Below are 14614 nucleotides of genomic sequence, written 5' to 3' on the forward strand. Positions count from 1 at the left end.
CTACAATGTCCGCATCAAACACTCCCAGGACAGGTACAGCACGAGGTAAGAGACAGAGTAAAGCTCCCTCTATACTGTCCCCATCAAATACTCCCAGGACAGGTAAAGCATGGGGTTAGATACAGAGTAAAGCTCCCTTGACACTGCCCCCATCAAACACTCCCAAGACAGGTACAGCACGGGGTTAGATACAGAGTAAAGCTCCCTCTCCACTGTGCCCATCAAACACTCCCAGGACAGTTATTGCACAGGGTTAGATACAGAGTAAATCTCCCTCTACTCTGTCCCCATCAAACACATCAAAGATAGGTACAGTATATGGTTAGATACAGAGTAAAGCCCCCTCTACACCATCCCCATACATTACTCCCAAGACAGGTACAGGGCGGGGTTAGATACAGAGTAAAGGTCCCTCGACACTGTCCCCATCAATCACTCCCAGGACAGGTACAGCCAGAGTTAGATTCAGTGTAATGCTCCCTCTACATTGTCCCCATCAAACACTCCCAGGACAGGTACAGCACAGGGTTAGATACAGAGTGAAGCTCCCTCTACACTGTCCGCATCAAACACTCCCAGGACAGGTACAGCACGGGGTTAGAGACAGAGTAAAGCTCCCTCTACACTGTCCCCATCAAATAATCCCAGGAGAGGTAAAGCAAGGGGTTAGATACAGAGTAAAGCTCCCTTGACACTGCCCCCATCAAACAGTCCCAAGACAGGTACAGCACGGGGTTAGATACAGAGTAAAGTTCCCTCTACACTGTCCCCATCAAACACTCCCAGGACTGGTACAGCACGGGGTTAGTTACAGAGTAAAGCTCCCTCTACACTGTCCCCATCAAACACTCCCAGGACAGGTACAGCACGGGGTTAGATACAGAGTAAACATCCTTCCATACTGTCCACATCAAACACCCCCAGGACAGGTACAGCACGGGGTTAGTTACAGAGTAAAGCTCCCTCTACACTGACCCCATTAAACAATCCCAGGACAGGTACAGCACGGGGTTAGAGACAGAGTAATGCTCCCTCTACACTGTCCCCAACAAACACTCCCAGGACAGGTACAGCACCGGATAGATACAGAGTAAAGCTCCCTCTACACTGTCCCCATCAAACACTCCCAGGACAGGTACAGCACGGGGTTAGATACAGAGTAAATCTCCCTCTACTCTGTCCCCATCAAACACATCAAAGATAGGTACAGTATATGGTTAGATACAGAGTAAAGCTCCCCCTACACTATCCCCATAAGTTACTCCCAAGACAGGTACAGCACGGGGTTAGATACAGAGTAAACCTCCCTCTACACTGTCCCCATCAAACACTCCCAGACAGGTACAGCCGGAGTTAGATTCAGTGTAAAGCTCCCTCTACACTGTCCCCATCAATCACTCCCAGGACAGGTACAGCCGGAGTTAGATTCAGTGTAAAGCTCCCTCTACACTGTCCCCATCAAACACTCCCAGGACAGGTACAGCACGGGGTTAGATACAGAGTAAACATCCTTCCATACTGTCCACATCAAACACCCCCAGGACAGGTACAGCACGGGGTTAGATGCAGAGTAAAGCTCCCTCTGCACTGTCCCCATCAAACACTCCAAAGACAGGTACACTGTCCCCATCAAACGCTCCCAGGACAGGTACAGCACGGGGTTAGATACAGAGTAAAGCTCCCTCTACACTGTCCGCATCAAACACTCCCAGGACAGGTAAAGCATGGGGTTAGATACAGAGTAAAGCTCCCTTGACACTGCCCACATCAAACGCTCCCAAGACAGGTACAGCACGGGGTTAGATACAGAGTAAAGTTCCCTCTACACTGTCCCCATCAAACACTCCCAGGACAGGTACAGCATGGGGTTAGATTCAGTGTAAAGCTCCCTCTACACTGTCCCCATCAAACACTCCCAGGACAGGTACAGCACGGGGTTAGTTACAGAGTAAAGCTCCCTCTACACTGACCCCATTAAACAATCCCAGGACAGGTACAGCACGGGGTTAGATACAGAGTAATGCTCCCTCTACACTGTCCCCAACAAACACTCCCAGGACAGGTACAGCACCGGGATAGATACAGAGTAAAGCTCCCTCTACACTGTCCCCATCAAACACTCCCAGGACAGGTACAGCACGGGGTTAGATACAGAGTAAATCTCCCTCTACTCTGTCCCCATCAAACACATCAAAGATAGGTACAGTATATGGTTAGATACAGAGTAAAGCTCCCCCTACACTATCCCCATAAATTACTCCCAAGACAGGTACAGCACGGGGTTAGATACAGAGTAAACCTCCTTCTACACTGTCCCCATCAAACACTCCCAGACAGGTACAGCACAGGGTTAGATACAGAGTAAAGGTCCCTCTACACTGTCCCCATCAATCACTCCCAGGACAGGTACAGCCGGAGTTAGATTCAGTGTAAAGCTCCCTCTACACTGTCCCCATCAAACACTCCCAGGACAGGTACAGCACGGGGTTAGATACAGAGTAAAGCTCCCCCTACACTATCCCCATAAATTACTCCCAAGACAGGTACAGCACGGGGTTAGATACAGAGTAAACCTCCTTCTACACTGTCCCCATCAAACACTCCCAGACAGGTACAGCACAGGGTTAGATACAGAGTAAAGGTCCCTCTACACTGTCCCCATCAACCACTCCCAGGACAGGTACAGCCGGAGTTAGATTCAGTGTAAAGCTCCCTCTACACTGTCCCCATCAAACACTCCCAGGACAGGTACAGCACGGGGTTAGATACAGAGTAAAGTTCCCTCTACTCTGTCCCCATCAAACACATCAAAGATAGGTACAGTATATGGTTAGGTACAGAGTAAAGCTCCCCCTACACTATCCCCATAAATTACTCCCAAGACAGGTACAGCACGGGGTTAGATACAGAGTAAACCTCCCTCTACACTGTCCCCATCAAACACTCCCAGACAGGTACAGCACAGGGTTAGATACAGAGTAAAGGTCCCTCTACACTGTCCCCATCAATCACTCCCAGGACAGGTACAGCCGGAGTTAGATTCAGTGTAAAGCTCCCTCTACACTGTCCCCATCAAACACTCCCAGGACAGGTACAGCACGGGGTTAGATACAGAGTAAAGTTCCCTCTACACTGTCCCCATCAAACACTCCCAGGACAGGTACAGCACGGGGTTAGTTACAGAGTAAAGCTCCCTCTACAATGTCCCCATAAAACACACCCAGGACAGGTACAGCACGGAGTTAGATGCAGAGTAAAGCTCCCTCTGCACTGTTCCCATCAAACACTCCAAAGACAGGTACACTGTCCCCATCAAACGCTCCCAGGACAGGTACAGCACGGGGTTAGATACAGAGTAAAGCTCCCTCTACACTGTCCGCATCAAACACTCCCAGGACAGGTACAGCACGGGGTTAGAGACAGAGTAAAGCTCCCTCTACACTGTCCCCATCAAATACTCCCAAGACAGGTAAAGCATGGGGTTAGATACAGAGTAAAGCTCCCTTGACACTGCCCCCATCAAACGCTCCCAAGACAGGTACAGCACGGGGTTAGATACAGAGTAAAGTTCCCTTACACTGTCCCCATCAAACACTCCCAGGACAGGTAAAGCACAGGGTTAGATACAGAGTAAAGCTCCCTCTACACTGTCCCCATCAAACACTCCCAGGATAGGTAAAGCACAGGGTTAGATACAGAGTAAAGCTCCCTCTACACTGTCTCCATCAAACACTCCCAGGACAGATACAGCACAGGGTTAGATACAGAGTAAAGCTCCCTCTACACTGTCTCCATCAAACACTCCCAGGACAGATACAGCACAGGGTTAGATACAGAGTAAAGCTCCCTCTAAATTGTTCCTATCAAACACTCCCAGAACAGGTACAGCATGGAGTTAGGTACAGAGTAAAGCTCCCTCTACACTGTCCCCATCAAACACTCCCAGGACAGGTACAGCACGGGGTTAGAGACAGAGTAAAGCGCCCTCTACACTGCCTCCATCAAACACTCCCAGGACAGGTAAAGCACAGGGTTCGATACAGAGTAAAGCTCCCTCTACACTGTCCCCATCAAACACTCCCAGGACAGGTACAGCACGGGGTTAGATACAGAGTAAATCTCCCTCTACTCTGTCCCCATCAAACACATCAAAGATAGGTACAGTATATGGTTAGATACAGAGTAAAGCTCCCCCTACACTATCCCCATAAATTACTCCCAAGACAGGTACAGCACGGGGTTAGATACAGAGTAAACCTCCCTCTACACTGTCCCCATCAAACACTCCCAGACAGGTACAGCACAGGGTTAGATACAGAGTAAAGGTCCCTCTACACTGTCCCCATCAATCACTCCCAGGACAGGTACAGCCGGAGTTAGATTCAGTGTAAAGCTCCCTCTACACTGTCCCCATCAAACACTCCCAGGACAGGTACAGCACGGGGTTAGATACAGAGTAAAGTTCCCTCTACACTGTCCCCATCAAACACTCCCAGGACAGGTACAGCACGGGGTTAGTTACAGAGTAAAGCTCCCTCTACAATGTCCCCATAAAACACACCCAGGACAGGTACAGCACGGAGTTAGATGCAGAGTAAAGCTCCCTCTGCACTGTCCCCATCAAACACTCCAAAGACAGGTACACTGTCCCCATCAAACGCTCCCAGGACAGGTACAGCACGGGGTTAGATACAGAGTAAAGCTACCTCTACACTGTCCGCATCAAACACTCCCAGGACAGGTACAGCACGGGGTTAGAGACAGAGTAAAGCTCCCTCTACACTGTCCCCATCAAATACTCCCAAGACAGGTAAAGCATGGGGTTAGATACAGAGTAAAGCTCCCTTGACACTGCCCCCATCAAACGCTCCCAAGACAGGTACAGCACGGGGTTAGATACAGAGTAAAGTTCCCTTACACTGTCCCCATCAAACACTCCCAGGACAGGTAAAGCACAGGGTTAGATACAGAGTAAAGCTCCCTCTACACTGTCCCCATCAAACACTCCCAGGATAGGTAAAGCACAGGGTTAGATACAGAGTAAAGCTCCCTCTACACTGTATCCATCAAACACTCCCAGGACAGATACAGCACAGGGTTAGATACAGAGTAAAGCTCCCTCTACACTGTCTCCATCAAACACTCCCAGGACAGATACAGCACAGGGTTAGATACAGAGTAAAGCTCCCTCTAAATTGTTCCTATCAAACACTCCCAGAACAGGTACAGCATGGAGTTAGGTACAGAGTAAAGCTCCCTCTACACTGTCCCCATCAAACACTCCCAGGACAGGTACAGCACGGGGTTAGAGACAGAGTAAAGCGCCCTCTACACTGCCTCCATCAAACACTCCCAGGACAGGTAAAGCACAGGGTTCGATACAGAGTAAAGCTCCCTCTACACTGTCCCCATCAAACACTCCCAGGACAGGTAAAGCACAGGGTTAGATACAGAGTAAAGCTCCCTCTACACTGTGTGCATCAAACACTCCCAGGACAGATACAGCACAGGGTTAGATACAGAGTAAAGCTCCCTCTACACTGTCCCCATCAAACACTCCCAGGACAGGTACAGCACGGGGTTAGAGACAGAGTAAAGCTCCCTCTACACTGTCTCCATCAAACACTCCCAGGACAGGTAAAGCACAGGGTTAGATACAGAGTAAAGCTCCCTCTACACTGTCCCCATCAAACACTCCCAGGACAGGTAAAGCACAGGGTTAGATACAGAGTAAAGCTCCCTCTACACTGTCTCCATCAAACACTCCCAGGACAGATACAGCACAGGGTTAGATACAGAGTAAAGCTCCCTCTACACTGTCTCCATCAAACACTCCCAGGACAGATACAGCACAGGGTTAGATACAGAGTAAAGCTCCCTCTAAATTGTTCCTATCAAACACTCCCAGAACAGGTACAGCATGGAGTTAGGTACAGAGTAAAGCTCCCTCTACACTGTCCCCATCAAACACTCCCAGGACAGGTACAGCACGGAGTTAGATACAGAGTAAAGCTCTCTCTACACTGTCCCCATTAAACAATCCCAGGACAGGTACAGCACGGGGTTAGATACAGAGTAAAGCTCCCTCTAAATTGTTCCTATCAAACACTCCCAGAACAGGTACAGCATGGAGTTAGGTACAGAGTAAAGCTCTCTCTGCCTACGTCTAAACTATCTGTGGCACAGTTCGCCCTTTTCCCAACGGCAGCTTAAATCGGCAGATCAAGGGGATCTCCGTGTTTCCAGCAGCTGTGATTTAGGCAAGCAAGGTAAGCAGCCAATGACACTAAAGAATTCTCACAGACAGCAAGCCAGGAAGTTAAAAATACAGATTATACTTCAATTTTAATTAAAATTTTCAGAGAATGACACAATGATTACGATTGTATTAAGGTGGGAGCGGAAATATTTTCAACGACCTTTTTAATCAAAAACATCTGAGTCTGATTGGAGAAATGTGACACTTCACAAAAGTAGAATTATCCTAGGGAGTGGGTTTAATGGTAATTGTAAATGTAATAGGCTGATAAAAAACTCAGGTACACCTCATCCAAGAAGGTGTAACTTTGACGAGGGTTTTTCAGCAAAGTTTTTTGTCAATTCGCTGTTTGCTCAGCGATTGAACTCACGGGGATTTCAACGGCGCACTATCTGGAGATGCATAGTCACTGGCAGCGGCCTTTGGATCTCCGCGTTATTCTGCGCATGAGGGAACTCCGAAAGCGGCTGTGGGACCGATAACTTCGCCGTCACTGCCGCTACAAAATCCCGTTCAAATATCGTCAGGCAGATGCCACACGGCAGAGTAGCAGGTCAGAGAGTTTGCGCCGTTCGCCGGTTCCACGGTCAGGATGAAATGGAAATGGAAAAGTTCACACTCACCGATCCTTGTCCAGGATGAAGAATGAAAAGGGGAAGCTGAGAGCGATCTTCTCAAACTCAATTTGGGAAATGTAGCCATCTTGGTCGTTGTCGTAATTCTTAAACACGGACTGCGAAGGGGAAAAGGGAAAATGAAACGTTCGAACAATGCTGATCATCGAGCGAGCTGGGAACATCTCTGATGTGATAGGCGGCGACACTAGACGTTAATATTCCACCAGCGCTCTTGGACAACATTGTAGCATGTGAGGTGGGGTGGTATTGTCACTGGGCTAGAGGCTCAGCGGCTCTGGGGGGGACCCGGGTTCGAAACCCGCTTGTGAAATTTAAATCCGATAAAACATAAATTTAAATCTAAGCAGGACTCTGCAACCCAGCGTGGTTAAAAACCCGTCTGGTTCGCTAATGTCCCCTTTAGGGAAGGAAATCTGCCGTCCTTACCCGGTCTGGCCTACATGTGACTCCAGACCCGCAGCAATGTGGTCGACTCTTAATTGAAATGGCTCCAGCGAGTTCGAGGGCAATTAGGGATGGGGAAGAAATGCTGGGCCCAGCCCAGCATCACCTACATCTCATGAATGAATTTTTAAAAGTGCAGAAATCCAAACATTCCTCCCCCTCAAATGTCCTCAAAGATCGCGTTATAAATGCCACAACCCTGATTTCACCTGGGTCATCCATATTCCATAGAATCACAGAATCGCTATGGTGTCGAAGAAGGCCAACTGCGTCGGCCCTCTGAAAGAGCACTCTACCCAGGTCCACTGCCCCGCCCATGCCATACCTACCCCCCGTAACCTTAACCGCACACCCCTGGGCACTAAGGGGCAATTTGACATGACCAATCCACCCAATCTGCATGTCTTTGGACTGTGGGAGGAAACCGGAGCGCCCGGAGGAAACCCACGCAGACACGGGGAGAACGTGCAGACTCCACATAGACAGTGACCGGAATTGAACCCGGTTCCCTGTCGCAGTGAGGCAGCTGTGCTAACCACAGTGCCACCATGCCTATTTATAGGAGTCAATGATTTGACTTGTAATTAAGTGAAAAAAATCCAGAGTTCTTTTAAGTTCTTGCTGCGCTATGTCCTCTACAGATGATGAACATCACGGGCTTTGGCGGAGATGATTGGTAACCTTTAGCTTGGTGATACCACAATTCTTAGCAAAGACCTGCTAGATCGCCCCCTCCAATGCACTGGTGCTAATTAATTTACCAGCATGCCTGGTTTTTAAAATCCTCATGCGTGGTTTGAAAATCCCTCCATGGCTTTTCTCCTTCCTATACTTATAACCTCTACAACGCTCCGGGATCTCTATGTTTCTCCCATTATGGCGTCTCGTGCTTCCAGACTGTTAATCACTCCAGCATTGGCAGCCGCACCTTCATCTGCCCCGGGATTAAGCTCTGGAATTCTGCTCCCTCACTCTCTCTGCCTCTCCCTCCTTCCTTAAGATGCTCCTCAAGACCCATCTCATTGACCAAGCTTTTGGCGACTTCCCTAATGTCCCCTCGCTGATATGTTGTTTCGGTAACTCCGCTTGGCGTGTTTTACTTAGGGATTTTGTAGTTAATGGTTAAGGTGGTGGTTAAGATAGTCCGAGGGGCTGCTTTGGACGGTGAGCTTCTTGAGTGTTGTTGCAGCTATATTCATCCAGGCAAGTGGAGAGTATTCCATTACACTCCTGACTTGTGCCTTGTAGGTAGTGGACCGGCTTTGGGGAGTCAGGAGGTGAGTTACTCGCTGTAGAATTCCTTGCCTTTGACCTGCTCTCATATCCACAGTATTAATATGGCTAGTCGAGTTCAGTTTCTGATCAATGGTAACCCCCAGGATGTTGATTGTGGGGGATTCAGCGATGGTGATGCCATTGAATGTCAAGGACCGATGGTTAGATCCTCTCTTGTAGGAGATGGTCAGTGCCTGGCACTTGTGTGGTGCGAATGTAACTTGACGCTTGTCAGCCCAAACTGTTGCTCCTTATCTGAATGTTATGCATTACACAGCGGCACAGTGTTAAAGCTAAGACTGTGATTCCCATCTACTTACATCCACCATCTGCTGGACATGCTTGCTGACCGTCACGGCATCGAGCTTCGGGGTGATGCCCGATGCCCAATCAACAACTACAGGTGGCTTGCAGGGAGGCACAGACTGAAAACAAATAGAAATGGGTTAAACATTCGTTAGACTACAGGGTCTCCCGCCTGACTGAAATCAGTCAGCAAAGGGTGCGACCAAACAGACATTTCAGAAAAACAATCTCCCTCAATTTCCTGTGACAATGGGTAGACTCGCAAAGATCATGGCTACAAAAAGAGCTGCCGTGTGGGAGGGTCAACTCCTCAAGTCAAAAGGCAGCTTCTGAAAAAAATATATTAAAATATACCAAGGCTTATAAATGACAATGAGATCCAATGAATTGCCTTATATCCTGAACCGTCACACTTACTGATGTCTCTCAGTTCTGTCTGTGTGTGTGTGTGTGTGTGTGTGTGTGCGCCTGTGGTGTGGTGTGTGTGATCTGTGTGTTGTGTGTGTATGTGTGTGGTCTGTGTGTGCGGCTGTGCATGTGTGTGCATGGTCTGTGTATGTGTGTGTGTGCATTTGCATGTGTGTGTGCGTGATGTGTGTGTGTGGTGTGTGCTGGGTGCGTTTGTGTGGTGTGTGTTGGTGTGGTGTGCGTGTGGTGTGTGTGCATGTGTGTGCGTGCGTGATGTGTGTGTGTGTATGTGTGTGGTATGTGTGTGCGGCTGTGCATGTGTGTGCATGGTCTGTGTATGTGTGTGTGTGCATTTGCATGTGTGTGTGCATGGTGTGTGTGTGGTATGTGTGTGTGGTGTGTGTGTGTGTGCTGGTGTGGTGTGTGTGTGTGCGTGTGGTGTGTGTGCAGGTGTGTGTGTGTGTTGGTGTGGTGTGTGTGTGCGTGTGGTGTGTGTTGGTGTGGTGTGCGTGTGGTGTGTGTGCATGTGTGTGTGCTGGTGTGTGTGTGTGTTGGTGTGGTGTGTGTGCATGTGGTGTGTGTGTGTGTGTTGGTGTGGTGTGCGTGTGGTGTGTGTGCATCTGCGTGTGTGTGTGTGCGTGATGTGTGTGTGTGGTATGTGTGTGTGTGGTGTGTGCTGGGTGCGTTTGTGTGGTGTGTGTTGGTGTGGTGTGTGTGTGTCAGTGTGTGGTGTGTGTGTCAGTGTGTGGTGTGTGTGCGTGTGGTGTGTGTTGGTGTGGTGTGCGTGTGGTGTGTGTGCATGTGTGTGTGTGCGTGGTGTGTGCTGGGTGCGTTTGTGTGGTGTGTGTTGGTGTGGTGTGTGTGTGTCAGTGTGTGGTGTGTGTCAGTGTGTGGTGTGTGTGCGTGTGTGTTGGTGTGGTGTGTGTGTGTGTTGGTGTGGTGTGTGTGTGTGTTGGTGTGGTGTGTGTATGTGTGTGTGTGTGCTGGGGAGTGACAGCCTTGGAGCAGCCATTTTGTGCACAATCCCAGTTGCCATGACGAAAGGAGAACGAACATCGCTGCAGCCCCTTGCATGTCTCTAGGATGCCCCCAAAGTGTTCTCCTGCACAACTAATTATCTTTGAAATGTAGTAGTTTTGAAAAACATGGCATCCAAATGGTCCAACAAATAGAAATGAAGGGAGATGGTGGCATAGTGGTATTGTTAGTAGACTAGTAATCTAGTAAGCCTACTCGTGACAATAAGCGATTTTCATTTCATTTCATTTCATCTGCTGTCCTTACTTGATCCAGCCTACATGTGACAATTTTAGCACAGCCAATCCACCTAACCTGCGCATCTTTAGACTGTGGGAGGAAACCGGAGCACCCAGAGGTAACCCACCCAGACACGGGGGAGAACGTGCAAACTCCACATAGTCACCCAAGGCTGGAATTGAACCCGGGTCCCTGGCGCTGTGAGGCAGCAGTGCTAACCACTGTGCCACATGTACCGGCATCGGAGGCAGTCCAGAGAAGGTTCACTGGGCTGATCTTGGGTACGGAGGGATTTTCTTATGAGACGGGGTTGAGTAGGTTGGGCCTGTGCTCATTGGAGTTTAGAAGAACGAGAGGCGACTTTATTGAGACATCTCGGATTCTCAGGGGGTTTGACAGGGTCGATGCTGAGAGGTTGTTTCCCCTTGTGGGAGAGTCTAGGACCAGAGGGCAGAATCTCAGAATGATTATCCCATTTAAGACAGAGATGAGGAGGAATTTCTTCTCTCAGAGGGGAGTGAATCTGTGGAATTCTTGACCGCAGAGGCTGGGTCGCGAAGTATGTTCAAGGCCGAGACGGATTTTTAATTAGTGCGGGAGTCAAAAGTTATGGGGATAAGGCGGGAAAGTGGATTTGAGGGTAATCAGGTCAGCCATGATCTCATTGAATGGCGGAGCAGACTCGATGGGCCGAATGGCCTCCTTCTGCTCCTACACCTTATGGTCTCATGGGTTCCCGTATCTTTCCGCTATATTTCTGCAAGTGGTCGTTATTTCCAGCCGGCGGATCTTCCGGCGACATTTGTGCCGCTGAGGCGGTTTTGTGCTTGTGTTTTTGAGTTGTGTTCCCTTACCACTGTCCGGTGAGTCCTTGGCTCTTTGGCATAGGACAGCTCGTAGATTTCATCCTCCGTGTAGTACAGGTCAAGCGACAACTAAAAGAAACGGACAGGACCGTTACCGCAACGACTGGGCAGTTGTGCAAAGACGGACAAGACATTTAGAACAAGGCTTTTGAAGAGGCTGGGGAAGGTGCACATGAGGATCATCAAGAGTAGAAATAGACTGGCCGTTGTGGGGGCATCTACATTAACCAAAGAGTATTGAGGCACTGGAATATGTTGCTGGTCGGTGCATTCGGTACTCTCCTCATGAGAATGGTTGCCATTCTGCCCATACTTGTTCATGGAACATTTTGTTTGGGCAGGATGCTACCACATGGTGCTCGCTGACCAGGAAACCCGGCTGCTGCTACCCCCCCCCCCCTATCAGAACATCAGAAGGGTTTACGGCCTGACCATCAAGCCATGTGGCCACACCACAAATGTACCTTCATTGTTCGCCAAGTCCTGGAGTGGGATTCGAACCTGGAGCCTCTGGCTCAGAGGTAGGGACGCTAACCCCACTGCGCCACCAGCCCTCCTCCTGCCAGTGCTGCGGACTCTACCTTCAAGAGGGAGCCACACCAGTTTGTGGTTGGTAGAGAGAACATTGTATTGACCATTCCTGCCTGCGTTACCTCCACACTCAACTTAGTCCAATCACGCCTGTCTGGTCTGATACCCTCCGTAAACTTGAGGTGCATCCAAAATTCTTCACTCTGTGTCTTCCCGTGCACCAAATCCCATTCTCCTAACCCACCCTGCTGACCCACATCGGTTCCCGGTCAAGCGACACCTGGATTTCAAAATTCTCATCCTTCTTTTCAAATCTCTCCGTGGCCTCACCTCTTCCTATCTCAGTCATCTCCTCAAGCCCCACAACCCTCCGAGATCTCTGTGCTCCTCTCATTTTGTCCTCTCCTGCATCCCAAATTTTAATCTCTCCGCCATTCAGCTGCCAGAGCCCCCAAGCTCTGGAATTCTCCCGTGCCACATCTCCACCTCACTTCGCTCCTGCAAGGTGCTCCTTAAGACCTATCCCCTTGACCAAGCAAAGGGAAAAACACTTTATACTGCATAAAACATTGAACATGCGGTGCAGGAGGCCATTCGGCCCATCGGATCTGCACCGACCCATTTAAGCCCTCACTTCCACCCTATTCCCGTAACCCAATAACCCCTCCTAACCTTTTTTGGTCACTAAGGGCAATTTATCACGGCCAATCCGCCTAACCTGCACGTCTTTGGCCTGTGGGAGGAAACCGGAGCACCCGGAGGAAACCCACGCAGACACGGGGAGAAAGTGCAAACTCCACACAGACAATGACCCAGCGGGGGAATCGAACCTGGGACCCTGGCGCAGTGAAGCCACAGTGCTATCCACTTGTGCTACCGTGCTGCCCCATGGATGGAGAGTACTGATTGGTTGGCAAGTGGACCCTGATTGGTAGAGCCGTCGCCAAGGAGAATGCAGCAGGGAACGGTTAACTGCCAAGCTATTGTTTCAAATTCAAACCAGGCAGGTCGCCTCTGATTGGTCAAAGCATTGTCTTGAGGAACGAACTGGGGAATGGCTATCCCCGCTCAAGCTTCTGTTTGGTTGGAAAAGGCGCAATGTGTGAACATGCTCCTTCTGACTGATACTTATTGTGTCATTTAAAGCTATTGCCAACCCAACTGTGTACATTCTGGATATCCCCTGGTAAGAGACTCTCAAATTCAGGCAAAAAGGCAGAATACCTCTACAGGCGCAACAACAACTTGCATTTATATAGCACCTTTTAAAGTACCAAGCAATTTGGCAATTTATTGACGTTGAGTCACATAAGGAGATCTGAGGACAGATGACCAAAATCTAGGTCAAAGAGGGTTGGTAGAATTTACAGAAAGATTAAGACTTTGAGTCTTCATTGGGTCAGTTGAGATTGGCCTTTATTCATCAACTTGCCCATCCAGGGATGGAAGGCTAAAATGGTGGACTTACTGTTAGGAGATGTACAAGGTCCTTGTTTGCCTCGAATGGGGGCGTGCTGGCCTGGATTTGGATCAGCTCCGAGATGCGGCTGTAAAGTTGCTGAAGTTTGTTCAGGTTTATCTTCTTGTCTTCGATGTAGTCCGGCAGCGCCTCGTTCAAGGAGACGAGGTCCTTCAGGTGGACCCCCAGGATGGGGATCTTAAACCCTGTGCATTCGCTGAAGACACGGCGATAGTTGCTATAGTTACTACAGGAGGAGAGGAGATCCGTCATTTCGTTCAAAGTCTGTTTTGGAAAGAAAGGAGCAGGTTAGTAACGAAACAGGTCTTCCAATCCGCTTTCTCTCTTCCTTGAAGGTGGAGGCATTCAATGTGGTAAACATCCAGGGGATCTCGTGATCTCCTAGTGTCTTGCGTCAGTTCTCTTCCCACACCTAATGGTGCACTCAGGAAGACCGTTGACCGTTTCCATTGCTAATAATTCCTGGAACTAGGTCGCTAGTCTGTCGCCAGGGCCTTATAGCTTGAGGGGCGCCGCTCCACATCAAGCCCGGCTGAACAGGAGTCTCTCCCGCTCTTACCGCCAGCCATTGGCGTGTTGGGAAGGACTTGCAGGTTGACGCGCTCAATCTGTTTGGCCGCATTACGAACGCACCTTCCTTGGTCGGCAAGTCCTGGGGTGGGAATCGAACCCGGAGCTTCTGCCTCAGAGGCAGCATCGCTAACCCACTGCCCCACAAGACCTCCTCGGTGCCTTGCATAGGTGACCATCTATGAATCTAGTGAGGGTATGTATGCTATTTATTTATTCATTTTTTAAATTTAGTGTACCCAATTCTTTTTTTCTAATTAAGGGGCAATTAAGCGTGACAAATTCACCTACCCTATGTGGGTTGTGGGGGTGAGACCCACGTAGACACTGGGAGAATGTACAAACTCGACACGGACTGTGACCTGGGGCAGGGATCGAACCCGGGTCCTCGGGGCTGGGAGGCAGCAGTGCGAACCACTGTGCTGCCCCATGTATGTTATTTATACATGTATGTATGGGCGCCCTCTCCTACACACATTGGGCGCTCCCAACTCTGACAGTGGGGCTGCTGACGTGTCCTATTGGTTGTCCCGCCTCAGGGGCCCGCCCACCGTCCTGGATTGGATAGCGAGCACATCGT

The 14614-nt window shown here is 49.6% G+C and overlaps 1 protein-coding gene across 1 annotated transcript in view; it reads right to left on the reverse strand.

Annotated features, from left to right (window-relative positions):
- Positions 1 to 14614, reverse strand: part of rasgrp4 (RAS guanyl releasing protein 4) — a 191265-nt gene that overhangs the window by 52104 nt on the left and 124547 nt on the right. Inside the window, exons 9-12 of the mRNA XM_072490239.1 lie at positions 13453 to 13728; positions 11442 to 11522; positions 8937 to 9041; positions 6883 to 6992 (exon numbers count right to left, since the gene is read on the reverse strand). Coding sequence (XP_072346340.1) covers positions 6883 to 6992; positions 8937 to 9041; positions 11442 to 11522; positions 13453 to 13728 — 572 coding nt within the window. The remainder of the gene's footprint in view (positions 1 to 6882; positions 6993 to 8936; positions 9042 to 11441; positions 11523 to 13452; positions 13729 to 14614) is intronic.

Source organism: Scyliorhinus torazame, chromosome 25 (assembly GCF_047496885.1).
Source record: "Scyliorhinus torazame isolate Kashiwa2021f chromosome 25, sScyTor2.1, whole genome shotgun sequence".
Classification (NCBI taxonomy): Eukaryota; Metazoa; Chordata; class Chondrichthyes; order Carcharhiniformes; family Scyliorhinidae; genus Scyliorhinus; species Scyliorhinus torazame.